The sequence below is a fragment of the Phyllostomus hastatus genome, unplaced genomic scaffold, assembly GCF_019186645.2.
Source record: "Phyllostomus hastatus isolate PE091 unplaced genomic scaffold, TTU_PhHast_1.1 phas_scaffold_78, whole genome shotgun sequence".
Taxonomy (NCBI): domain Eukaryota; kingdom Metazoa; phylum Chordata; class Mammalia; order Chiroptera; family Phyllostomidae; genus Phyllostomus; species Phyllostomus hastatus.
Genome location: NW_025334041.1, coordinates 52,323,964 through 52,350,219, shown reverse-complemented (window position 1 = coordinate 52,350,219; position 26,256 = coordinate 52,323,964). Strand labels below are relative to the sequence as shown.

The 26,256-nt window shown below is 34.9% G+C and overlaps 1 protein-coding gene across 1 annotated transcript in view; it reads right to left on the bottom strand.

Annotated features, from left to right (window-relative positions):
- The window catches only part of POU6F2 (POU class 6 homeobox 2), a 551,204-nt gene that overhangs the window by 423,878 nt on the left and 101,070 nt on the right, over nucleotides 1–26,256 (bottom strand). Inside the window, exon 2 of the mRNA XM_045828318.1 lies at nucleotides 9,481–9,652. Coding sequence (XP_045684274.1) covers nucleotides 9,481–9,652 — 172 coding nt within the window. The remainder of the gene's footprint in view (nucleotides 1–9,480; nucleotides 9,653–26,256) is intronic.

The following is a 26,256-nucleotide window of genomic DNA, read 5'->3' as shown; positions in this document are numbered from 1 at the left end:
CAATCCCTTTGAAAGCATGATGCTTTATTTTGAACACTTTAATGATTGCCTACAGATTCTGATTGGATTTAGAGAATTACTGTAAACATGGAATTTAATGGGAGAAGAAAGGATTCAACTAAAAGCAAAGAAACAGACCAATATTCCTGAAAATTTGAATGATTTCTTAGGTAACGCTTAAGAATAAAACCTGACTTAATTTTAAGAATCATAAAAAGATGAGTCAATCGACACCTAAAACAATGATTTATACTTCTTTCTCAAGTATATGAAAGCCTTCCTACATAATCCAGATAAATCCTGTTCTGAATATTTACCGAGGCATACGTTACAGTGCACTATATGTATATAATTAAATAAATTCATTAAAATGTTACCTTTATTCACTATTTCTTTCATGCTTCTTCTGTTTCAGATTATATGCTTCCTTTTTGACATACTTCTGTCTTACAATATTTTGCTAAATGAAATTAGTTATGTTAAGGGAAAATGCAGGTTTTGGAAAAGGCATTTCACACCTTACACCACTTCCACATCTATACATTTTTAAAACAAGAAAATGCCTTTTTCCACTTGACTTTTTATTTTCTCCTAGCATCGGTGGAGTCTGGCAAAAATTCATTCTGGAATAATAATTTTTCATGCTTTTTAAATAGCTTTCAACATTTGAATTTTTAAATCAAATTAATCCTTCAGCTCCCTTCTATTTCAACAGCAATAATTCTGTCACACAATACATAACCCCAAATCATTAATTTATGAAAACAAATCTTGCTATATTGATATTAAAAGATAAATCACCACATAGGTGGCCTTCAAGAACTGCAAAAGGAGATTAATAATGCCATTCTATTTTAACAGCAAATGTTTAAAATATTTCTTTACTGTGCATCTGTCTTGATATGTGTACATGTAAATGTATATTTAGGCACATGGAATCCTTACAGGAATGTGTAACAGAAATTATGCTTACTATTGAAACAATACTGTTTACTTAAGAAAAAGAAAAAGATTGTTTATCTTGTGATATATGTTTTATCCCACAAATAGACAAATATTTAGGTTCTCAATATTTAGATTCAAAACTCTTCCTTAGCTTGGGTAAGTTTGATGTTCTTTAAATATGTATATTTAAATATATATGTATATTTATATAAATATATAAAATCAAAGTGTGCAGAAATCCCCCAAATAACTGAATTAAACTGCACAAATTCTGAGAAACCCTATTCTCTCTCTTCTGTAATAGCAGCTTCAAAGAAGACACTGGAACCTGGATTATAGTCCAACTATGCATGAATCAATACTGTAAAATAATTAGTTGTTCTTTATTCACAAATTTAATTTTAATAAGCTTATCTGGAAACTATTTTTAATACTATACATAAGTACAGAAGAAGTACAATAAGTGATGTACATATAGCATGGACAAAAATATTAAAAATTAGTCTTTATTAATTTTATGATAGAGAAAATACATGCATACTAAAAAGTTGGTAAGACAATTTGAAGTCTGATACAAACACAAGAAAAAATGTAGAGTACACACCATGTACACACACACATTTTAGATGGCTAGCATCTATTCATTGTGCATTCACTGGGTCTAAGGAAAAAAACAGGAAAATGAAAATAAAGTATGGAGCTGATAAGAAAATGACATTTTAAAATTGCTATTTAAAACATTGTTAATATTAATATTTAAACATATGTTTCCTGGCTTTTAAAATTTTATTACTATTGAAGTTTTTTCCTCATTAATAGGATGAAATTAAAGTAATGTTTGTAAAATACATCAATTTAGACAACAATGATTATTTTACAGAAAAAATGAAATACTAAGAAAACTGCTAATGCCAAGCGCATTCATTAAATGACTTCATGCTAGCTATCATTAGTACATTATAAGTGTCCTAAAAACACCCTAATTCTACCTCATTCTCAGACTAAATTAACAGGCTTTATTTTAGTTATTTACTAAGGATATTTTTAAGTATCTTAATAAATGAAGGTTTCATCATAGAAACCCATTTTCAAATGGTCTTCAGTAAAACAAACCTCTTAAGCATTTAGTTTATGTGTAATGATATTAGTTTGTCTAATCATAATCTATAACTTTTCCTCTATTTTCAAATAGTTTTGATGGCAGTGTAGTCCTCTAATAAAAATGACTGAGACTATATAAGTTATGTTGTTCCAAGTGGTTAATTTTTTAATTAAAATAAAAAAACAGCATAATCTTACTACATATAAGACCATAAAAGCACTTGAAGGCAAAAGACTAAGAGAAGTTTGAGCATAGATTTTCTTCTAAACTCTCAAATTCTGAAATATAGACATTCATATAATATACTAAGATTTTTATAGCAGGTAAGTATTAAAAAGAAATGTCAGGAACTAGGCACCTTGAGTAAGTGGTTTTTAAAAATGATATTTGAATACTTTTTAAAAAGTTAATTTCCATTCTCTGAGAATTACAAACTTGCTTTAACCAAAAGAGATTCAGTGTTATTTTTTCTGATCTCTGTGTTCATAGTAAAAAGGCTTAGTCCATTTTTGATAGTTCACAACATTGACACAACATAGAGTAAGAGATGTCACCAAACTAGTCTGTCTTTGTTTCATATTTTTATGAAAGCTGATTTTGAGAATCAGACGGTGGGAGTTTACATTTAAAATACCAAGCCATGTCATCATGCTTAATAAACAGCATTAAAAGCCCCCATATTGCCATATCCCAAATATTCCTTTGTGAGTGCCTTTTAACTTAAATATCACTTAAAGGTATTCCTAAATAAAAGTCCAATGTTGACAGATTTAGAACTTTATTTAGGCCCACAGCATAAGGTATATGTGCAACTGTAAAATACCATATTTGAAACAAATTATGCTCACTTATTCCCCTCTAAAAGACACTTAAAATTGCAGAGGATACATATTTTAAAAGTAAAACCTAAATGGAATTAATAAAATGAAAATTGAACAAAAACACTAGCAATGTATAGGACCTAGGAAGATAGCAAACAAGAAAATTCCAGCACCACACTGGATATTAAAGAAAAACCCATCTGCTGAAGAATGGCAACTGTTACTAGGAGCTTTCTCCAGCCACCCCTGCCTTTGGATATTTTTTAAAAATTTATTAACCTGACAGCAGGAAACTTTACACAGATTGCCCCTTGACAGGGTGCCAGTATGGTATAAACACTTTGCTATAGTTTTCCTTAGCATAAGAAAATCAAGAAACATGTTACATGGAGCCAGGTGCATATTTGGGCAAACGTGACTGCTTCTCCAACGGTCTCCGTTCCCAGGGAAGGCTTGAATAATCATCAGCAGCCCAATAGCAGAACTGCATCCTCTGCCCTTCCTCCTTCACATCTACTTTCTTTTTAATGTGTGAATGTCTGATGTATTATTAATCTCCAAACATAAACCAGCAAGGTCACCAATCAAAGAAAGTACCAGTTCTCTCACAAATTATGTTTACTGTCTAATAAAAAGCAAGGCCCACTTCCAACAGTTACATCTCATTTTTGAAATGAAAGAAAATTTTATAGGGTCAGTTCCTAAAAAGAACAGTACTAACTCTATTATTAAACCAGGTAATTGAGAAAGAAGGCAATTTACTTAAGCCTTGGGAGCTTGAATCTGGAATGCACCTCTATTTATTAATTATGACATAAACTGGGCTGGGCAAAGTACAAAAACACTATAATGCCATGTAACCTTTAAATCAGAAATACCCAAGACATTAAAAAAGAAACTAAAATGGGATCATTTTATGGGGTGATTGTATAGATTAATATAATTTCTAATACTTTGTCTTATTTTGAATTGATTATAACACCATTTAACAAGAAAATCAGAATAGTAGCAATCAAAAGAAAAGAAAAAATGTAAAACCATAGCAGCATTTTGATTTGCTAATATGTTACCAACATAGCAGTATCCTCAGACACTGCAATATTGAACTTTCTTCTTTAAACAGAGAGGTCTGACCTAAGCATCCTAAGCATGGCAAGTGGACAGAAAAGGAAGCACTAAGGAAGTCCCCACTGAACCTCATGTAGGGATTGTTCCCTGTTCTCATTAAAGTGTCACTTAGAAATGAGCATGGCTTAATGAACGAACATGGTGAAAAGTTTGAACACCACAACCATTTAACATGAATTCATTTTTATTTTGAAGCTTCCACCTGCTGTTTAAAGTAGGTTTGTTTATCAGCACAGTGTTAACCAGGGTTTTCAAGGGTTAAAAACAGCTAAATTTGTTGAAACACAGACTCTCACTGGGCTTTTAGAAGAAGTACCTTAGTGCACTAATTTTCTAAATTGTTAAGAAATGTATCTAAATGTGCATTTCCCTCAGTAGTCAGACAGCAGCACCACAAGGGCTTGCCTGACTATTGGGCCATAACTGATTTTTGACAAATACCTTACATGCATCCAATGACTTACACAAACATAGGTTTCTACTAGTTTCATTTAAGTAACTTTTTGCATAGAATCTATCACTCAAATTATTTAGTTGATCTAAAAATGTTCTGTTTTAATATTCCCCTAGCAAAATACACTTTCTTCAGTGAAAAATAGTATGAATTTTAATGGACAGAACATTGAAACTTACAAAATATCAAATCATGATACATATTTTAAATAAATATAATTCTCTAGAGAATTTTTCTCATCACCTCTCAGCTAAGCCCTTCTTGGACTTAAGCCCTCTGTCCTGATTACCAGACCCAGCATATTTTACCAGAATATTATAAATATCCGAGGCATTGAAAATTTGAAGAGATGTTTGAATAAAGTAATAAAGATACTGATGACATAATGAAGGCTCCACTTATGCACAGTTAAGAGGCAGCATCACCATAAAGTGCAGTCCTCACAACGCCCTTCCAATGACCTCTACGCTGACCTGCAGAGACCACTGTCTCGAGGGGTGACAGACAATTTAGTCCTTTATCCTTTTGTCATTGAAAATGACCCGGCTGCCATAAATTCTAATCAAGTCAAACTGGATGGCAATTTAAAAAATAATCTTATAATGCATGTTTCTATGAGAAAAATAACAGAAAGGAAAGGAAAGGAAAGGAAGGAAAGGAAAGGAAAGGAAAGGAAAGGAAAGGAAAGGAAAGGAAAGGAAAGGAAAGGAAAGGAAAGGAAAGGAAAGGAAAGGAAAGGAAAGGAAAGGAAAGGAAAGGAAAGGAAAGGAAAGGAAAGGAAAGGAAAGGAAAGGAAAGGGAACAGCTCAGTACATTTTCTAGCAAGGAAGAATCACTGACCCAACTTTCAACCCTTTTCCAATAGTTCACAGATAAATGGCATTGAAAATATCCACTCTTACAAGTATCATTGTATGCAATTGATTTTAACCTAGAAAAACAAAATATCCTAACAGAAAACCAACCACCAATTTTTATTTCGGGTACAATATTTATAAATGGCTTTTTGTTTACATCTCAGTGCAAGGCTTTAGGTCTTTGTACCACAGTTCATGCACAGTGTTATGCAACTGAGAAGCAAGCCACAGAGATTGACCCAGCCACCCAAAGGAGTTGGGACTTTAAGAAAAGCAATCATGAGGTTTAATTTGAAACAAAAATATCCATAGGAAGAAAACTGTTAATAAATAATCTTGCAAATTTCAAGGACATAGGGGAGAAAATATTTAGGGCATGTTTTATGTGGTCTCACTTCTTTTGCTGACACTGCATGGGCAAACTTTAGTACAGATATTTTTTCTAGGGATATATATTATTTTTATCCTTTCTGTGGCCATTCTCCTGACCAAGTTGTTGATGCTACCATTTGAATTTTAGCATCCAACTTGATTGAATGTGGAACACTGAATTCTTGATGGGCATAACTAAAAATGAAGCACCATGTTGACACGAATGCTATAAATGTCACTAGAGAACTCCAGCAACTTCTTGCTTGGAGATTATTTGCCAAAGTTCAATGTTGAGAATGGTTTTGAATATGCACATTACTAGTCACATATTAGATGACTGGCCCTGTGTAGCATTGCTCATTTGATCACACAGCTGAAATACATTAAAACACAAAACCAGATTTTCTGATAATACCCCAAGACATGCCAGTCTGTTCTCCTACAAACTGTTTACTGTGGCTTGGAGCTTAGCATAATACAGTCAGGAACTGAAAAAAGGAGACTGTTATTCCACAGGCTTCAAGAGTAAATAATATACCACTTAATGATATCACAGAGAACAACCTACCAACATGTTTCTCAATGAAATGTGAATCCATCTCTCTTAAGTGTACTTTAGTTTCCATGGCTGTTCAAGTTAAGCAAAACGTTACCTCTGATGTAATTACTCTATAAAACACAAGGGCACTTTTCTATACTTTTTACTTAGGCTGGCATATGGCTTCTGGCTTCTCCTTCTGGTGTTCTGAGCTGCTCAGAGCACTGAAATATTCTGCACAGTATGTTCCTCCTTGGATGCTGTTAAGTGCAGAGGTGCAATTTAGGGGGAGGCATAAAAGGCCCAATGGTTCCTGGAATTTCCTTTGTTTATCCATAGAGGGCATCGATATTAGCCTTTCTCCTGTGGTTTTTTGTTGAAGGTGCCATACTGTGAGAGAAACAGACTTGTCCTATGGACTGCTAATTTGAACAAGACATGGAAGGAGGAAGAAGCTCCAAAGAAATAGGTTTATACTGTAATTTCAGGTACTATACAACACTGAGCTCCTCTTATCTCCTGGTGTTGCCTCTTGTCTCACCACAAAAGTAAATATATCAAGATGCACATGATTTGTCTTAATCTGCTTTTTTCATTATAGAAGCACAGTTTTCAAAAATATAGTACATATAAAAATTATGCTTTAAGAGAGTTTATTAGAAAATCATTATTTAGAGATAAACTTGGATATTCTCAGTTATTCAGGAAGAATGTAATTCTTTATTATCAAGTAAAAAGCATGATCAACACTACATACAAAAACAAAAAGTTGAAAATATTTGTGGCAAATAAAATAGTGGCCTATTACATTATCACCCATTAAGTTTTGCCAAAGTTGCTAAAAATTCTGAGAGAGAATTATCCTAGAAAGTTTTAGTCAGTTGCATAGACTTGAATTCCTAAGTGAAGGTCCCATGATATTGAAAACTAGGAGCATAACAGTTCTGGGACCAATTCCTAAGAGCCCTTAGGGAAGGAACACAGGGATGCTTTCCTCCCAACATGCCGTCTATTTCGTCTGTCTCATACTGGCTCCAGTTTTCCTAAGTTTTCAAAACTGTTCATCTACTGATTTCATGTTTACCTAATTGGAAGCTGGAAAATATTCAGAGTGTTTGGTAGGCACCCAAATATAATGAAGTGAATATAAAAAAGAATATTAGATATAATATAGATTGTGCTGGGTTCTCTCTCAAAAATTCAGAACTAAGAAGTCCAAAGAGAAGATGAGTACCTTCTAAAATCTACTATGATTTCTAAAATAAACTATGATTCCCAGTATAAACATAAAGATTCTCTTCTTTTTTTTCTAATTTTGCTTTCTTTTTTTTAAAGTCCACTTATATTTTCAGTGAAGTTTTAATTAAATTCTCTTTGACTCTCCTGGATTTTTTAAAGCTATTTCTCTACACATGCAGATCAGTAAGAAGTGGCATATTATCTATAAAATTTTCAACAGTGGAAAACCTAAAATGTTGAGAAGTCAAATTAATTACCCCTCTACTGAAGCCAATGCAGGGGGGAACCTAAGTTGGGGGTATAAGTAAAAGTTTACAAAACACACTTACTTATTTAAAATGCATGGAAAGTTTAGGGACAAATAATCCATTATCTGCAATTACATTTAATTCACAATTGATTACTTTTGAAAAGTCAAAGTGCTTAGTATCAAAATACTCAACATCAGAGAGGCTGCAGCATGCCTTTTTCCTTTCTGTAATTTATAATTTTATCTGACTTATCTCACTAACCCCCTAAAATAAAATGAGTGTGTTAGGACATAATTCTTCCTACACAGATAACAACAGACTACAACAAAAATATTTCTTTACAGTGAAAAATGCTAAAACCTTAATGGTTAGGTATGGAAAATGTATGTTAGAGGTAGAATTGCTGCATTTTGAAGAAAGGAAAATATGATAGAATTTCTTGAAACTGAAATACGTTATACTTTTAACTATAAAACAGTATTTTATGAATAGAAAATTTAAAACAAAGTTTCTCTGCAACACCCCTCTAATGTTTGATTGAACATTTAAAATCAGAGAAATGCTCCTCAGGTAAAGCTGGCCTAGAGTTGGCAAACTATCAAAGCTCTTTTCTTTCTACAGTTTAAACAAAAATCAAGCTCATTTTGTAACCCAATTAATGACTTTCTTAACAAAGCAGTCTATGCACTGATTTTTTTTTAAGTTCAGGTACATGGCTGTTTATAACCTGAGACCAAGCATTTTTCTGCCTGATATGTACATATATGTGTATCAGGTACATATATCATGCTACTATATATATGTATAAACAAGTAGGTATGTATGGGATAGACAGAGATAGATACATAGATATTTAGTGATATAAACACTGGAAAATAATTAAAAGTTTCAGGAGCAACTGTTTGGAAGCCGCAAGTCACTCCATCCCATAAAGTGCTTCTCCAGCAGAGACATCTATCCACCATCCATCACTTAGTCATCAGCTTAAAAAACCGCTCTCCTGTCTCATTAGAGATCACAGTTACTTGAGTTGGTTTACACATTGTCATCTGTTTGAATGACAGATGCCTTTGCTGGAGTAGCACTCTGCTTGTTCTGTTTTGTTTATGAAACAAAGATTCCTAAAAGGTCCTAAGTTGCCTTTGCATGCAGGAAGAGGTTATGAACATCTGTTAAAGGGGAGAGGGTTAAGTGAGGGACATGAAGGACCTATTTTCTTTCCTCATCACCTTTTTAAAAGGAGACATTAATTGTAATTACAAATGTCGTTTATCTGAACAGCTCCTGCAACCACCTTTGTTTACCTGGTATAGAATGACTTGTACTGATATTCTTCATTTCCCCTCTCTGGTCTTTTGACTACAGATAACAACATTTTACTCCCCTTCTCCTTAACAAAAGGCTGCAAAGCAACCCAAAACCTAGCTGATATTTATTTAATAAAAGTTAACTAATTCTCACAATGGGACTGATTTCCTGATTATTAATATCATCTTCTTTTTTCAAATAATTTCTATCTTGAGCACTTCAGCAGTATTTCACAAGTCAAAATGGACAGTGAGGAAGTTCCTTGTTGAGAAAAGTTTCGAGGGCATCACCCTAACCAGCTGGAATCAGCTTTAGTGCCTCAACCCCTCCAAGATGTGAGCCTTCTCTTTTTAGGACTTACAAGAAAATTGAATGAATAACAGGAGAAAAAGGGGTGTGTGTGTGTGCAGATTGCTCTTTCAGACAACATGGTAGGAATAAAATGAAATACCTAGACAGACTTACCAAAGAGCTTGCTGGGAGTGTCCTCGCTGTCATTTGATTCCACAGGCGCAAGCAGGGGCTCATTCAGCTCGCTGTCTGAAGTAGCAGCCTTGTCCTCACCTCTCAACTCCGCATTCATTTCACTCCGCTCTGACAGCAAGGGCTTACTGATTTGTCCAGCTATCATTGGATCCTAGGATGGGGGAAAGAGTGAAGGGGAGGAAAAAAGTGGCAGCTTTAGTGTGCGTGTCCTCTCTCCCTCTCCCTCTCTTCTTTCTCTTGCACACGCACACTCACTCTCCCTCTCTCCTCTCTCTCTTATCTCTGGCTGCTCCCGCTGTTATTGCTGGCTGCAGTCAAGTGAAGAGCTATTACAGATCCGAGGAGTTCTCCATTACTCCCCACCCTATTAAAGCTCAACTAGCATGTGAGAGATTCAGGAGGCTTTGGAGGAGGAAAAAAAAAACTTCTTTGAAAGCAACCCAACCAACACAGCTTTAATTGTAGGATGTGCTTTTATGTGAATGTATTTACACCTTGTTGTGTCTTTAATGCAATAAGAAAAAAGAAAGTGCTAGGTTTGTACTTCAGCAAAACACTGAAAAGGAAGGCGCACCCTACAGAGGAACTGCTGGCTATTTTAAGAAGACCTCTCCCCGGGGAACAAGCAATTAAACCCTATACCCAGAGCAGAAAAAAGAGATAGGGAGAAAAGAGTCTGCAAAATGCTGTCATGGGAATAAAAATGATTTCTTATGTAAATTCCATAAACACCCTTAGAAGTTGAGTCCACCTGTCCCCAATTTGGGACTGAACCTAATCCCAAATCAAATGAACATTTCAAAGCAAACAATACATGACAAAATATATGAAAATTGACTTAAACATTTAAGAGAATTGGAAAAATACTTACAAACTGTGTTCAATAATTCAGAAACCTAGAGCATCATACACCCAGAGCATTAAGAAAAGGAAACAAAAATCACCTTCAAAAAAGCCAAACTTTTCAGCTCCAACAATTTAAATCTGCTTTATCTTCAGCTCATTAGGAGAGCAATTTGATACCAGAAATATTTTCCAAGTGTAGCCTTTTATTCCATTTGCAAATCAACATGCATAATATTGTTTTAGCAAAAATACTGAATGCAGAAGGAATAGAAAAGCAAGAAGTGCCTTTTTGTGTTATCTGGGAGCTATTTATTGCCAAGTTCATGCCTAAATGGTTCCTGAGCAGGAAACAGGTGACCAGTGCAGGAGCAGGTGGGGCCACATGCTCTCTTGTCCCATCACACATTGGTTGTGGTTTGCCGGTGGTTATTTTTTTTAATGTATTCATGCCTGAAAAGTGAATTTGATATGACACATGATAATCTATGAAAATGTTAATCAATACAAATAGTTTAAGTTGTCATCAAATGCACTTCTTCAGTCAATACTCATACCACTGAAAACAATGTCACTGTCACCAGGGCTTAATTTGCACAGCACTTAAATATTGGACTCTGTGCATCAATGCACTTCTTCAAATACTGTAGGTAAACACATTTTCTCCCTATTTAAGGGTGAAGCACTCAGCACGCATTTAGCTGAGCTGAATCCTCCCTTTTGAATACCTTGATAGGTCCACTGGAGGGCAAAATTAATACTTAATTGAATCTCACAGTCATCAAAATAATCAATACTTTTTTATTATTTATTCTTTACAGTCTGTTGACTGTTTCAAACCTCTGAGGGAATGGTGGAAAGGATTCATGGCTTTGAAACACTGTCATTTAACAAGGTAATTTTCAGTGGGGCATTAGGGGTTGTGAAACATATAATAAAACAAAAATGGTGGCTTATAATAGGAAGAAAGAAAAGAATTATATTTCTGCCATCTAACAAAACAGGATAAACAAAAAGCAAGTGCAGAGAGAGAGAGTGAGAAAGGAGGGGGATGAGGGCGAGAGAAAGACTGGCTTTTGAAGGGTTTTATCATATCAAGAGCAGAGCCGAGCTTTCATAATGCTGACATTTCTCATCCTGACAATCCTAAACAAGTGGAAAGGATGAGATCGCAGATATCATCTTTCATCACATTCCCCAGCTTAAGAACCAACATGACAGCTCCTCTCCCCTTTACACTGTTAATTACTAAATAAAATACTACTCTCTGTCAGCATCAGATTATTGCAGATAGCAACCACAAACATTTCTCTATTGTTTCCCCCCTCTACAACAGTGATACCTAACTTGAACTTTTTAGAAAATAAATCAAGCTTGTCTTACCATATTGTAAATATCTGAAATATAATCAATGTAATCAATGTGGTCAATTCACAATATCGTCAGCCTAAATTTGCTAGTGATAGATTAGCATTTCAAATGCTGTGTTTAGTTGCTGAGATTTGAAGAGTTTAAAATTCGACAGGAAAGCAGGTGGAGATGAAAGGAGACACAAAATTCTCAGATTTTCTCCAAATTTCTTTCTTATGTATTTAGGGAAGAATATGTGTTTGGATTCTTCTGTTTCAGTTAGTGCGTTGAGAAATGAATACTGCTTTACCTCACAGCTTTGATAACTATACTCATTATGTGAAGTAATGAGCCTAAACTTATATGCTAACCTTTTCTTTTTCTTTATAAAATGTTGAATTCTCAATATCTCTACTCTAACCAGAAGGGTGTGACTTGTGCCTTCAAGACATCCAGTCTTTGAAGCCACACTGCTCATTTGAACATTTTTTAAGGTACTCTTAACCGTAAACATGTTCATAATGGCATTCACCACCCCCATGATTATCCAGACATGGTTATTAGTGTATCAGTGAATATCCGAATAACCTTAAAACAAGAATATTTTGTTCTTGCTTTATTTGTGAATGGTCAAACTGAAGTATGAATTGTATGGAGGAGCTGAAATGCAGCCGCTAAATTCAAGCACACTCAAATTTTTAAGATGTTCAGTCTGGTTGATATGTGCAGAGCATGCACTGGCAGATGATACACATTCACTGACCATTAGCTCTTATTTTTTAAATTACTTTTATGTACCTCATATATGACTTTGTTCCCAACCAGTGTCTTTCAGTGACTTGAGCTTGGAAAATTCAGGAGTTAGTCATTCAAGTATTCATTTGATTTTTCATCTTACAAAACAGTTTACATTTGCTATGATGCAGTTGCAGCCCACATACGTATGTGCATGACATGGTTAAACAGGAAACCCCCCAGTGGGATAGAGAGCAGACAGCTTTTAATCACAGCTGCAGCCACTGGGGGGTCCATTTGAAAATGTGTCACAAGCAGTAACCACTGAGTACAGTTGTGTAAGTGATGGGGGAGTGCCTCTTTCAAGCAGCATTCAGCTCGGAAGTCATTCTCTCCCTGCCAAAAGTGATGGCAGTCTGTAAAATATCTTTCTACCACAGTGAAGAAAAGATTTTCCAATGTGCACCTACATAGATGATTGCAGGAATGTAAGAGAGTTGCAAGTTCAATGTGTACAAGGATCCTTGCAGCAGCAAACAGGAACAGAAATAGCTAGTGTAGGCAAAAAATTGAGTTGGTTAAGACTTTTTACTTGAAAATCTGGAATTGTCACACTACAATTGAAGAAGATGGAACTTCTCTGCAATTCATTTATCAGCCTGATAGAACAAAGCGACTGGTCCAATATGAATAATGGTGAATATATGCAAGAATAGGACATAGTACAGGCCAAAACAGGACACTCACAAGGGTCATCAAAGACCCAAGCTAGACAGTAAGAAAAGAAAAAGCAGGAGAGATAGTTTCCATTAGCAAAATCTCAACAAAAATTTTACCATGTCTTACATTGAAAGGACTGCAATTAACATCACAACTACATAGAAATTATTTAAATATTCTTCAGGCATTAAAATGGATCCCATTTATCAAATGTCCTTACCAGATAAGCACTTCATATATATTTAATTGTCACCCAAACTGTGCCATGTATTAGACCCATTTTAGAGTTAAAACACTGAGACTCAGAGAGGCTAAATGACTCATCCCAAACCCATACAACTAATAAATGGTGAAGCTGTATTTTGAGCCTTTGTATATTGATCTCCAAAGATGTCTTTTTATACTGCACAGTAGATACTGGATGAAAAACCAAGGCTTATGGACTTAGGAATTCATGGTATTTTCCAGAACCTGAATTATGTGTCATGAAGGATCTTACACCCTGGATAATGGATTCCCAGAGCATACTCTGTTAGTTGTTTTCTTCCCTTCAGACTCTGAGAACAAAGCACTTCTCTGTCCACTGCTGCTTGGTGAAATCTGTGGGGTGATGTGGTGTAGTAGACAGGACATCAAGTAGTGTCAAATATCCAGGCACACATTCAGGTTCTACATAAACTTAGCAAATCACTTAACCACTTTTACCCTTGGTTTTCTCATTTGGAAAATGAAAAGTTTGGAATAAAATAATATTTTTCAAAGCCCATACCACAGAACACTTGCCCCAGAAGATATTCTACAATAAAAGAGTGTTGCAGACACACTCATGAAAAACACAGTAGAAAAGTCTACCAGGAAAGAAACAAATTCAACTCTCCTAAACTTAACATTTCCCCAAATTATCTAACCATGGAAGTCCTTTCCATTATCATCTTTATTACATTATCTAATGGATCTAGTGCTTCTTGAAAGTCATTTTAGAATGCACACAGATTACAGCTGATGTAAATCAGTAATGTAAGTTGTAGCTCTAATTTTTAATGATTCTGCAATAATAGGCTAGAAGACTTCAACAAATACATATATGTCTAATGCTTCTCACATACTAATAATTTTACCTAATTAATATTCTTTATCATTTATTTATATACAATTGAACATAGCTTAGTACACAGTAACTATATATGCTCAGCATATAATAATTCCTGATATTTTAAATATGATTTTTAAATAAAGATGTCCCTGATGTAAAACCTTTATTTGAAAAGTAGATATAGGACACTGTATGAAGGAGGAGAATTCAACCCTGCTTTTAGCAGGCTGTTTAAAATAACACCAAATAAAGATATAACTCAGCTAAATACCTTAAATAATTTAACCAACAGAGGTTTTGTTAGCATAATCATTCTCATTTTATAGTCAGAGAAACTAAAGACAGCAAATTATTAATTGAGCGAAACATCTGTGTCCAGGGGCAGCCATGCTATGGAAATAGCCACACCTTTCTAAACTGAGCTTGAACTAGGTGCAGCATAATCTTATGTACATTCAAAACAACTATAAAACAGGCAATCAGAAGGGCTTTCAGAAAAAAAATGTAAATAAGACAAGCAGGCTTCAAAAACCAAGGAAACAATTCATTTGGCTGTGAAGAGTCAGAGCATAGCAAAGTCAGACTCAACAGATCAATAGAAAAATTATATCCACTCTAAAGAAAAAAATGTACTGAATTCTCACCCACCTTAAAATGCCATGTTTCAATCAGAAAAGGAGTGAAAACAAATTATCTGCAGCCAATTTGAGATGCAAAAACAGCATCACTATTTGTATTTAATTTCTCCCACTGAGAAGAGGTAAAAATCAAAATTGCAAATAATTAAGAGGAAGAAACTAGACCTTCCTAGATATGGGGAAAAAAAAACTTGAAGTGTGTATTGCATTACCTTAGTCATGAAAAAAATAATTTTTATCTTTCTTATACCAATTACCAAATATTATTAAGTTAGTTTTCAATATGATATTTAAAGTAGAGTAGAATGTTTTTCTCAGAAGTTACAGAGAGCTTCTAATTTTCAATCATTAATATTTTCTCCTATCACATTCTATTTGATTTTTGAAATTAAGAACATAGTTTATTTTTATGTTTTATTGACATGAGTAAACATATTTACTGTTGAAATTTTGAAAATTAATAACCATCAGTGGACACACCATAAATTCACTCACCACTGATTATTTTATTTTACATGTCACATCCTAGGCTGCAAACAAAAATGGTTTTGAGAAAAAGCAGAAAATCCCACATTTTGGCAAATACTAAACAGACATAAATTTGCATTATAATGAACTTAATTACAATAAATTTATTTGCCCTTGATTATTTCACAATAGGTTGGAACAGCAAAATGTTAATCCCAACCTGTATTTTCTTCTCAATCCAATAATCTCAAATATCTAGCTTCCTGCCCCACCCCCACCATCTCTCCACTTTACAGTTAGTGTGGCTAAAATCTTATTTAATTTTTAATTCTGTCCCAAAATAACTGAGTATTGGGTGTGAAAGTCAAGCAAGACATTCAAAATTCAAAATGAGTGATGGGCTTAGCCTGTGACGTACATGAGGAGACATCATGGCTGCTCCCTGATTTAGCACCTATGCACCTGCATGACCACCAGGGAATTACCATCTCCTCTGTCTTGGTTTCCATACCCACATGGCTTTATATATCTTAAGGAGGATATTATGAGACTAGAGGGAAGTAATGTATAGATAATGTATATTAATATCATTTTGAAGAAAGAAAATGTCACACAGACACTTCCTTCATACTGGCTCCCACATTAAGGCATACAAGTAACTGTTGTTTACTTTTCTCTCCACGCCTTCAGTTTGGAGGAAGAGAATATGCTGTAATGAATGCTGTGATGTGACACCCAGATTCCCTTTTTGAAGACCAATTCACTAATTTCCCAGTTGCCACAAACGATGGCTGAGGACGGCTCATAACTGAGTCTTTCCCCAGGACTTGCTTTTGCCTAAAGGGACCTGCCTCTCCAAGGTCATGTCTTTTCCTTAGGGCAGCCCACATTTTGCCTAGGACATGAAAAGCCTAAAATACTCTCTCCCTCTTTACAGAAAAGGTTTTTAGACCCCTGAGCTGCACCCTAGGTTCAGTAAGTTCCCTTAATCAATATGCCAGGGCATCACCCCAGGTTTGGCCACTACAAACTCTTTAGTCTGCCTCAGTTCATTGTTCACTGTCTACCACCACTCCCTCACCCTGCATGTTGCTGATTAGTATAACTTGTGGTGTTTTGTGAAAAAGCATCAATAAGAGTTCGATCCAGGCTCATCTAAAGTTATCTAAAGATAACTTTCTTTGAGTTAAATTCATGACTTGATCCCCATTAATGGAAGTTGAAATATGTATTAGCTAAAGTACTTGGGAGACATTCCCCACCCTTGTGGGGAACCAGAGAGTATTATGAATCTAAGCAAGTCCTGTCACCTGTACTCTTGGGCCAAGGGCTAAGGATTGATCCCCATACTGTCCCATGTCCATCCAGTCTTTGGGTCAGAGAGTTCTAGTTCCCTGATGCTGATTCTGATAGAAACACCTTGCTATATCTGGTTTAATGAACTTTTCATGCAAACTTTGTTAGGTTCACTGAAAAAATGACAAGATTATGACTTCATCAAGCTTATAGACAGATTGAAGAAACTATTTGGGGAATGTGTATTAATAAAAGTGCACTTGATATCCCTATGTATGGCTTCTTGAAAACAAGCTTCTGGTCTCAGAGCTTGTTTTCATTATAACCAGGTAGCTAGGCTTTGGAGAGGTAGCAAGCCCTCACCCATCTATAACCATTACTGATTATCGTTATCTACCAAAAAGAACCCAATAGGTGTGTATATGTTAGTATAGGACATTTGTAGGATAACCCATTCTACTGGGTTTTGACCTACAGTTAGATGACACTGCCTTAGGAGCAAGCAAGGTCATTACAGAGTGGAAAAGGGTTTAAAGCATGTGTTCAATTATGCCCTGGGAAAATTACACTATTTGCTGCTCCCATATTAAAGGTAAATAAAGATATTAAAAATAAATATTTTAGAACATATTAAGGTGAATATCCAGAATCATTCTGAAAGAATAAAATAAGACTGCAAAATATCCGATTTGCTTTGGTGTCAGAGGATAGTATTTCATTTAAGGGTGTACATATGAGCACAGTTTAGAGTCTCATCTTTTGTCAGACCTCAGATAAGCGTGCAATCTCCTTCTCCCCTGACAGTCCCCACCTAGAGCCTTCTTAGCTCTGCTTATACTCTAGAGACAACTCCAATTAAAGATTAGAGCATTAGAAAGAGCTGTATTTAAACAAAAACAAGCAAACAATATAAGCAAAACAGCTCATCAACACAAACCTGTAGGTTGAAATAACAACATAACAATCAATCAGACAGGAGTCTGCCAGTTCTTGACTTCTACAAAGCATCTACTGTGCAGTTAGACATGCCTCATCTAGATCATTACCTTGAATTTCTATAGCTCTTTTGCCCACAAGCAGTTAAAATGACTGTATGGATGATGCATCATGTATACTTATCTGGGAAAAAAGGGAGACACTAGTATTGACAACCTAATAGCACCATCAATTCAATTTCTGCTGCCTTTGTGAAAAAGCATCAATAAGAGTTCAATCCAGGCTCGTCTACATCTGAACTTTTGGTGATAGGTTTATGCAGCAGTATTGACATTGCATATACATACCCTATATTCATATGTTCTTCATAATCTGATGGCTTCAAATGGGTATAAAAATTTAATCAGAATATGACTCAGATTAAAGTGATTTTGCACTTAGTGATTTGAATGTATAAAGAGAGAACATCTGATCTCTAGACTAAAAGAGTTTACTTTCAGCATCTTAGAAACTCTAACAGATACTTAACGTATGTATATAAATATACATACACAAATACTGTGTGTGTGTGTATGTGTGTATAATTTTTGGGGTCTCAACATTTGTAACCTTTTAAGAAAGTGGATGACATAGTCAGTTCACAAATAGTCTCAGAGTTTTCAAACTGTATGCTGAAGTGAGAACTTCCTAAGGTTTTTAAGGAAGTGCTTCCAAGTCCTCAAAGGAAAACAGGAGAAGACCAAAGTGACCACTGTGGGTGTCTAACACCACAGGGGCTCCTCTGACCTATTTTACATGGAGTCTTCAGTATACATGAAGAAAGGGTTTCCCATATCTGCCCATATTACATAGTTAAAATATGCAGTAAAATTGCAACATTGTTTCTATTGGATATTCCAAAATACTTAAAGTGTTAGACTCTATAGCTGAGATGTCTGAGTCCTTTGCAGGCAGACATGTCTCAGAATCCCAGTACAGGGTATTATGACTGATAAAAAATGGTGTCTTTCAATAAATGTGTCTTGATTGATTGATTGATGGATTGTGAAGAAGGGTGGGGAGGAAGGAGGAAAGGTTGGTTGGTTAAGTTAAAGGATTATCATTGATTGATATTTTTAATATCTTCTGAATATACTTAATCATGTCTGAAATTACCCAATATGAAACCAAGGCCTCACCTGACTATCCTACCTGTCTGGCATGTGTATACATACACACTGACCCATATTCTGCTTCTAGAAGTAGAAGTCTAGTTTTGTGTGATTGTGTTACTTTGTTTAACTGTGGAACAAAATGGAGGAATTTAATAGGAACACTAAAGAGAAAAAGAAAGTGTTTTATTTTTTCTCCATGAAGCTGAGATTGAATGGGAGAAAAGCTACCACTGACTGGTCCAGGGGATATACTCACCCAGGCAAAAGCACAAGAACTGGATCTCAGGGTGGCCCCAGACGAGTGCAGCCTCATAGTTCTGTCCATGCCCCTTGTTCAACTGGAAGAGTCTCTTTCTCACCAAGGGGAGCCTGACATCATTCCAACATGGTCATTCAGGAGCAGTATCACCTCACTCATACAGCATATTAGAAATATAATTGTATTATAAATATTCTAATTCTTTCATTTTTCTCAGAGACAAATATTCATTTAAATGAATAATACATTAAATATGTGGAGACACCTAATTCTATCCTCTCATTCTGAATGGCAAAGGGCACACATTTGAAAAGAAAATTTTTATTCAAAACAAAATCCAGTTCCCTATAGTTTCATAAACAAATAGAAAACTCTATTCTACCCCCTGCTGACAAACTAATATTCCTAAAAATCCAGTTTGAAACCTTACAGTTTCCTCAGTACCTTCTCAGTTAGGTCCAAACCTTTGCTTAACACACAGACCCTCCACATTCAGCCCAGGTACAGTGGCTACAGCATACTGACAGTCACTGCATGGCCACAAAATATGTTATGCGTATTATTGTAATGATTGCAAACACACTAAGATGATTTCATTTCAGGTAGCAATAAAGTGTTAGGGCACTGACTGGTCTACCTTGCACAGAGATTCCTTCCCTTTGGCCCTGTTGGTCTGCCTCACCAGGACCTTGCACATCCAAGGGCCTGCAGTGCCAGAGTGAGAACTTGGACACTGGAGCCAAGAGCCTGTACGCACATGCACATGAGGGATCACTTTCTACTCAGTGAAGAGACTGGGGCAAGGGACTTACTACATCTCTCTGATCTTCAATTTCCCTAAAATGAAAAGGGAGTAATTATATATGCCACATGGGAGGGCTGCACAAATTAAATAAATAATTCAAATAGTACTCAGAATAGGCCCACAGCATAGTAATAATAAGAGATGTATATACTGTCCTTTGTCTGTGACTCTTCTGAAAAAATAGGATTGTGCATCCTTTTGTTATAGAAAAGCCCCCGGCCTTCATCAGATATTCAGAGAGATTCATGATCTACCTTCCTACCATCCCCCCAACAAAAGCTTTAGTAAGTAACTACTGCTGAAGCATAGGGGTCTGTCACTGCATCTTCTCACTCCAAATATTATGACAGTGCTTGGCTGACACAATAAGCTCTCACTAAGTATACATTGATTTTATTTGAAAAATAAAAACAAGACTCAGTATTTATAAATAATGAAAAAAGGTCAAAAATAGATTTTGAAAACTAAATTACTTTGATATCTTTTGAGAAGGAATTTACTTTATAAATCCCAAGGCTTTATTATTTTAAGAAATTAACCATTGGGGGGCTGTAAATTTTGTAGAATTTTATCTCTGAACTAAAACATCATCTGACTTTTAATTTTCCAAGGTTCATGTATCCATTTTCTCTAAAGGAACCATTCTATTTCTGTTCAAAAGGTCACTGCCTAATTGATTTCACTAATATGTATTTTCCTTTCTTCTGCCCTCATTGGACACTGATAATGTGGGTTGCTGCCTTGCTACTTCCTGCCATTCCTAGCAATACTGGAAGCTTTCTCTTGGCCAACAGCAGCTCCTATGGAGTTTTCCTCTCATTTTCTGCTTGGGTCAGTATATGGCTATGCCTGGCCCCAGCTGTTCTCTTTCCCTCCCTCTCCTGTAATGCACTCTCTTTTGAAATTCCAAGGGCGACCCTTGACCATCCTTTGAATGTCACTCCAATTCAAAAGGCTTCTGAGCTTTTAAACTGAGCAGAGATAACATAATTCCAAGGAAATGGGGTTGAGGAGGGAGGACGGGAGAATGTGATTGGAAAGATTAGCTAAATCTTCTCATTCCTAAGGATTTGGGTTCTCACAAATACATGAGCTGGGTGGTTTGTTTTTTATAGGTTCTCCCCAAGCTATCAGTTATCTTATTAACCCCTATTAAAATATTTTGTTTCCAACCCAAACTATAAAAAAGACAAATAAAAAATCTCCTTAAATCTCTAACATTTAAAATTGAGGGCAATTTTAGAACAAGGCTGGATTTTATTAATAGCAATTTATGTCCTCTAGTTTTTGTGATTGGGGGTGGCTCTAGAGCAGGGACTACTGAAGACAAAACTGATGCAATTCAACAAATATTTATTGACTGCTCATCCTGTATGAGGTGCTATGCTAGGGACTATGGGTAATGTAAGGATCAAGAAACATTTGCTACCATCAAAAAGGTCACCATCTAACAGACATCGGTAAAGGAAACACTACTGCACATCTTCTATGAGCTTACTATATTTTCTTTCACAGATACAACATTTTCTTGGCATCCCTTACCTTCCCTTTCTGTGAAATGCCAATGTATTCTAAGCACGTGGACTCCACACACACAAACTCAACACCCTATCTTTGAAGCACTGTTTTAACATCATTATGGATGCTAATGAATAAATATGTTGCTCCTCCCAGTGAGTATTAACTCAGTTTGTCTAGACTAAATCCCACTGTCTTGATTCACACACTATAACAAGGTATGAACACAGCCATCCCCAGGATCTGTCTCTATGGAGAGCTGCACTACCAAATGGAACAGATGAGCACCTTTGTTTGTCACTGGGTATTTTCGAAGAATTGCTTTCCAAATATCCTCAATCACCTGCAATAATGAGAATGAGTAATGTGTTCTCAAGAGGAAAACAGACTTGTTTTAACAAATCAGTAAAGCATACTGATAAAAACAGATGAGCTATAAAGTCTTTATAAATAATTTGCTATTTTCAGTGGATTTAGAAGCCTCCATTTACCCCCATCTCCACACCTCTACCATTAATTTGCATAGACTAATGCTTCATAGATTAAAATAGACTATTTTGACTCGCTGCTGCTGAACTATACCAAATCTGATTACGTAAGAGGGCCCATCCCAATGGTATTAATGTATCACTGCCCCAAGAAGGGTCAATTGGCCATGGCTGGAATGTAGCCCCATTACACAGCCCTCTTCTACTCCACTGAGCTTCTGCACTTTTTCTCCACTTGCACATGCATATTGCCTGAAAAGTTTTCTGTTTCCTGCACAAAACAAATGAGAAATGAACTAATGTTGGGTTCTCCAACTTTCTCACTACTTCAGCTACAAGGGTCCACATCTACTTTCCTCCATGCCCAATAATAGACAGTCCTACTGGGAAGCCTTCAGGATCTGCCCTCTGCCTACAAGGCTTGCCCTTGGCTTTCAGATCATGGATCTTGAGGGGGCCACCTATGGGCATGCATTTCCTTAGTTATGTCAAGCAAAACTAATCAAACCTACACTTATTTTAAAAAATCAGCAAGAAATCATCTTTTTATTAAATATCAACAGGAGAGTGAACTCAAATTAGCATCAAGATAAAGTAGGAAACAAATTACCAAGTTTTTGTTATAAACTAAATATAGTCAATTATGATAGATTTTAAAAAATTGAATGTTTTTAAGTCCAGTGAAAAACAGTTTTGTTTCTTGTTGCATAAAGACTATTGGAGATTTTTTCTCCTCATTTAACTTTGATATTGGGAGTGTTTTTAATGCTATTTATTCATGTTTATTCAACAAACATGTATTGAGTGAGTCCTGCATACCACACTGTCTACTCAGCAAGGTGAAGGGAACACATCATTGAACAAGTGTGGGCCCTCCTGCAACTGAAATGATGGTGGGGAGACTGATGTTAGCCAAATAATCAATTAAGGAAATGACATAATGTTGGGTAGTAACGAGTGCTACAAACAGAAAGAAAACAGGCTGAAATGTGTGGAGGAGTGTGGGTGTGGAATTGATACAACACAATCAAGAGAGGTGGCATAGACAAGGGATCCTTGGCAATAAAAAAATTTTAACAGCTTGATTGAGATGTAATTGATATACAAAAATCTGTACATATTTAATGTACACAATTTGGTGAGTTTGAACATACGCATACATGTGTGAAACCATCACCACGATGCAGGTAACAAACATATATATCACATCCAAAAGTTTCCTCATGCATCTTTTGAATAAATTTTATATTAAAAATCAAAGATTGCAAGATATCTACTGTACTGTATAAAAGCTCTACTACTGTACCATTTCTATGGGACCAGAGAAATTTTCAATAACTTGAAACCTATGAAAACCCAAATTAAAGCCACAATATTTTCTTACTGTGTTACCCCAACAGTCTTTAATTTAATTATTTTAAGAAGTAATCAAATGAATGATCTCTCAACTTTACCGGCCTTTGCAGAACCTGCACTGGCTGCTTCCTTCTTGCTTCATCGGTATCTCAGGCAAGATGGGAAAGAGATTCGGTCCTTACTAACATCACAGCTTTTTGACACCTGATTAGCTCCCAGTGCAGTTTTAGAACTGTCACTTTTACTTCTCTGAATATTTCCTTCAGCTTAAACAATACCAGTCACTTCCTCGTGGGTCTTAAGAACTGTACACAGTTTGAGCTTGTCAGAAAAATAACTAACTAAATAAATAAATAAAACCATCTTCTGCAGTACTCTCCCTTCAATAATGCTCCTCCCACAGCCTAGATAACATTTTGGAAGCAGCCTCTGCTCTACCTCTGGAAGTAAGTCTCTTCTAACACACTTGGTCCCTAAAATTCTGGGCTTTTTGACGTAAGTCCACATGATAAAAGCTTGTCGATGGCTTGTAGAGACCTCAGTTTAGGGACCCCTGCTTTTAAGAGTCCTCTTCTTAATGCAACTTTTGTTTCTGCAGTGGCACTGGCAAGAAGCTTGTACTTTTTAAGTCTCTACTTCATTCCTAACCCATCTCTCTGTTGTCATCTATTCTGAGTCACTCATACCCGCAGTACACAGCTAGGTCCTGGGGATATAATGGTGAACTAGTTAAGCATTATATTTGCCTTCATAGACATTATTGTATTGTAACCATGTTCTCAAAATTAAATATTATCCGAAGTTGTGATTTCAAGCAGCTGCATGATATTTACTATGATGGATGTGCTGTGATTTATTTAACTCTTTTCCAACTGTATTACATTCTAGGATGTGGTCTTTGAAATGGAGCACATGCACAGTAGAAGTTGCAAGACAACACATTGAGATACAGGAAGAAAGTATTAGAATTACTATTTCATTTCAATTTTTTCAATTCTATTTGTTTATGTTTTCAGTGGTAAAAAAATGTATAGTACAAATAAACAAGAAATAAATGTATGTATATTAGAAGTACATGGTAAAATATTTTCATTGATAAAACTGGGTTATCACAAAAACTTTTAGTCTTGGTTTAAGATATATTTAATTATTGGGAGTAAAAGGGAGAAAACTGTACTTGAACAATGATTAAAATAAAATTTAAAAAAGATTTGTTTAATTATTCACAAAAAAGTAAAATTTTGGAAGTTTTAAATACATTCTCAAGAGTGAAATTACACGTGAAAGAGTAGGGACCATTGCCAAATTGACTTCAAGGTCAGTTGGTGGAAAATGTATGTTCCCAGTGTATGAGAAAGCTTCTCTTTTATATGATATTTAAAAGTTTTTTGTCTAATTCATTAGCTGGAAACTGGTTTATTTTGTTAATGTTTTAATTTGCATTTCATTAGCAAGGTTAAATTTTTCAAGTTTATTAGCTAACTTTCTTTTTCCATAAATTACTCATATTCTTTGCCTATTTTTCTATTGAGATCTAATTACTTTACTCACTGAAGTTTGCATAGATATATGCAAGTAGTAATAATCATAATAAATAATTGCTAACACTCTTTTAAGCACTAGCTGTCCTATAAATAAATGCTTTATTTCTAGCCTTCTAAACAACCAACAGCATCATTATTCCTATTTCATTAATGATGAAATTGAGATACATGAAGTTAAATAACATAATTATTTTGGCAGTCTTCCTGATTTCAAACTGTAAGAATTCCTAATGTTTTTTCAAATTTATTATTTCCCTTTTATTTTAAAAAAATTAAAATATTTTTTATCCAGTCATTTTTATCAATTCTTTCCTATATGTTTTATTCTATGGCTTTTATGGTGAGAGATCACCCATGAAAACAAATAAATATTCACCAATACTTTTTCCTCTGATTTTATTTTTAATGAAATTATAAAATCCATCTAGAATTTATGTGTGTATATGACATTAATTGAAAATCTTGAATAACCCAAACTGTCAATTTTTAGAGCTGTCAATAACCCAAACTGTCAAATTTTCCCATTTAGACAATTCATTGACTAACCTATTGGCATATCAGGCTTTCTTTTTTGAATAAAAAACTAAGTTCTAATGGAATCTCAGGTCTGTTTTTGAATAATATACATATGAATGACCATATATAATGCCACACACACACACACACACGGGTTAAGAATATAAATATCTGGATATGTAGTATATATGTTTTAGATATTATGTTTTAATATATATTTTATGTAATATGTCCTATATTGTATAATATATAGTAGAGCAATAATCCTCTTATACATATTCTCTATTATTATTTTTCAGATGAACTTTAGAATCATTTTTTCAAATTCTAAAGTTAAAAGGGGGATGGATAAATATCATCTTAACAATATTCAGTGTCACCTTCAAGAAACTTGGTCCTCTTCATTTATTTAAATATTCTTTCTTATTATCAGTAATATGTGGTTATTTTTCATGCATATTACAGACACTTTTATTTAAAAAACTCCAAATATTTTCTTTTGTTCCTATTGTGAATAGAATCAATTTCCCTTTCTATACCTAAGTTATAAATGGGTACTGCTCTTCTACAGAAAAGCTACTGAGTTTTCAGTTGATTCTTTTGAACCATACATATATATTCATAAATTTCATAAATAAAAATACTTGTCTCCTTTCTATTTATGGCTGTTTCATATTTCTTATAACACTGTAAGAAAAATAGTACATAACAGAATTATGAGGCCTTGATTTAACTGGAATGCCTCTGATTCACTTAAGTAAGGCATTTGTAGGATTTTTGATGTTAGTTTAAACTCAGCTTTACCATGTAAGAAATCCCCAATTCACTAAGAATTTCCCTTATAAAAATGGCTATGGTATTTTATCATATATTTTCCCTTTTTCTTCCACCTAATTCCATGATGTAAAGTATATGCAGATAAGTTTCCTAAAAGGAAAGCATCTTTGGATTCCAGGAATATTCTGTTGAAAATTAAAGTGAATTTTGGTTTCAGAGTATTTTATTGAGTATTATGCATTGATATCAACTATAAATA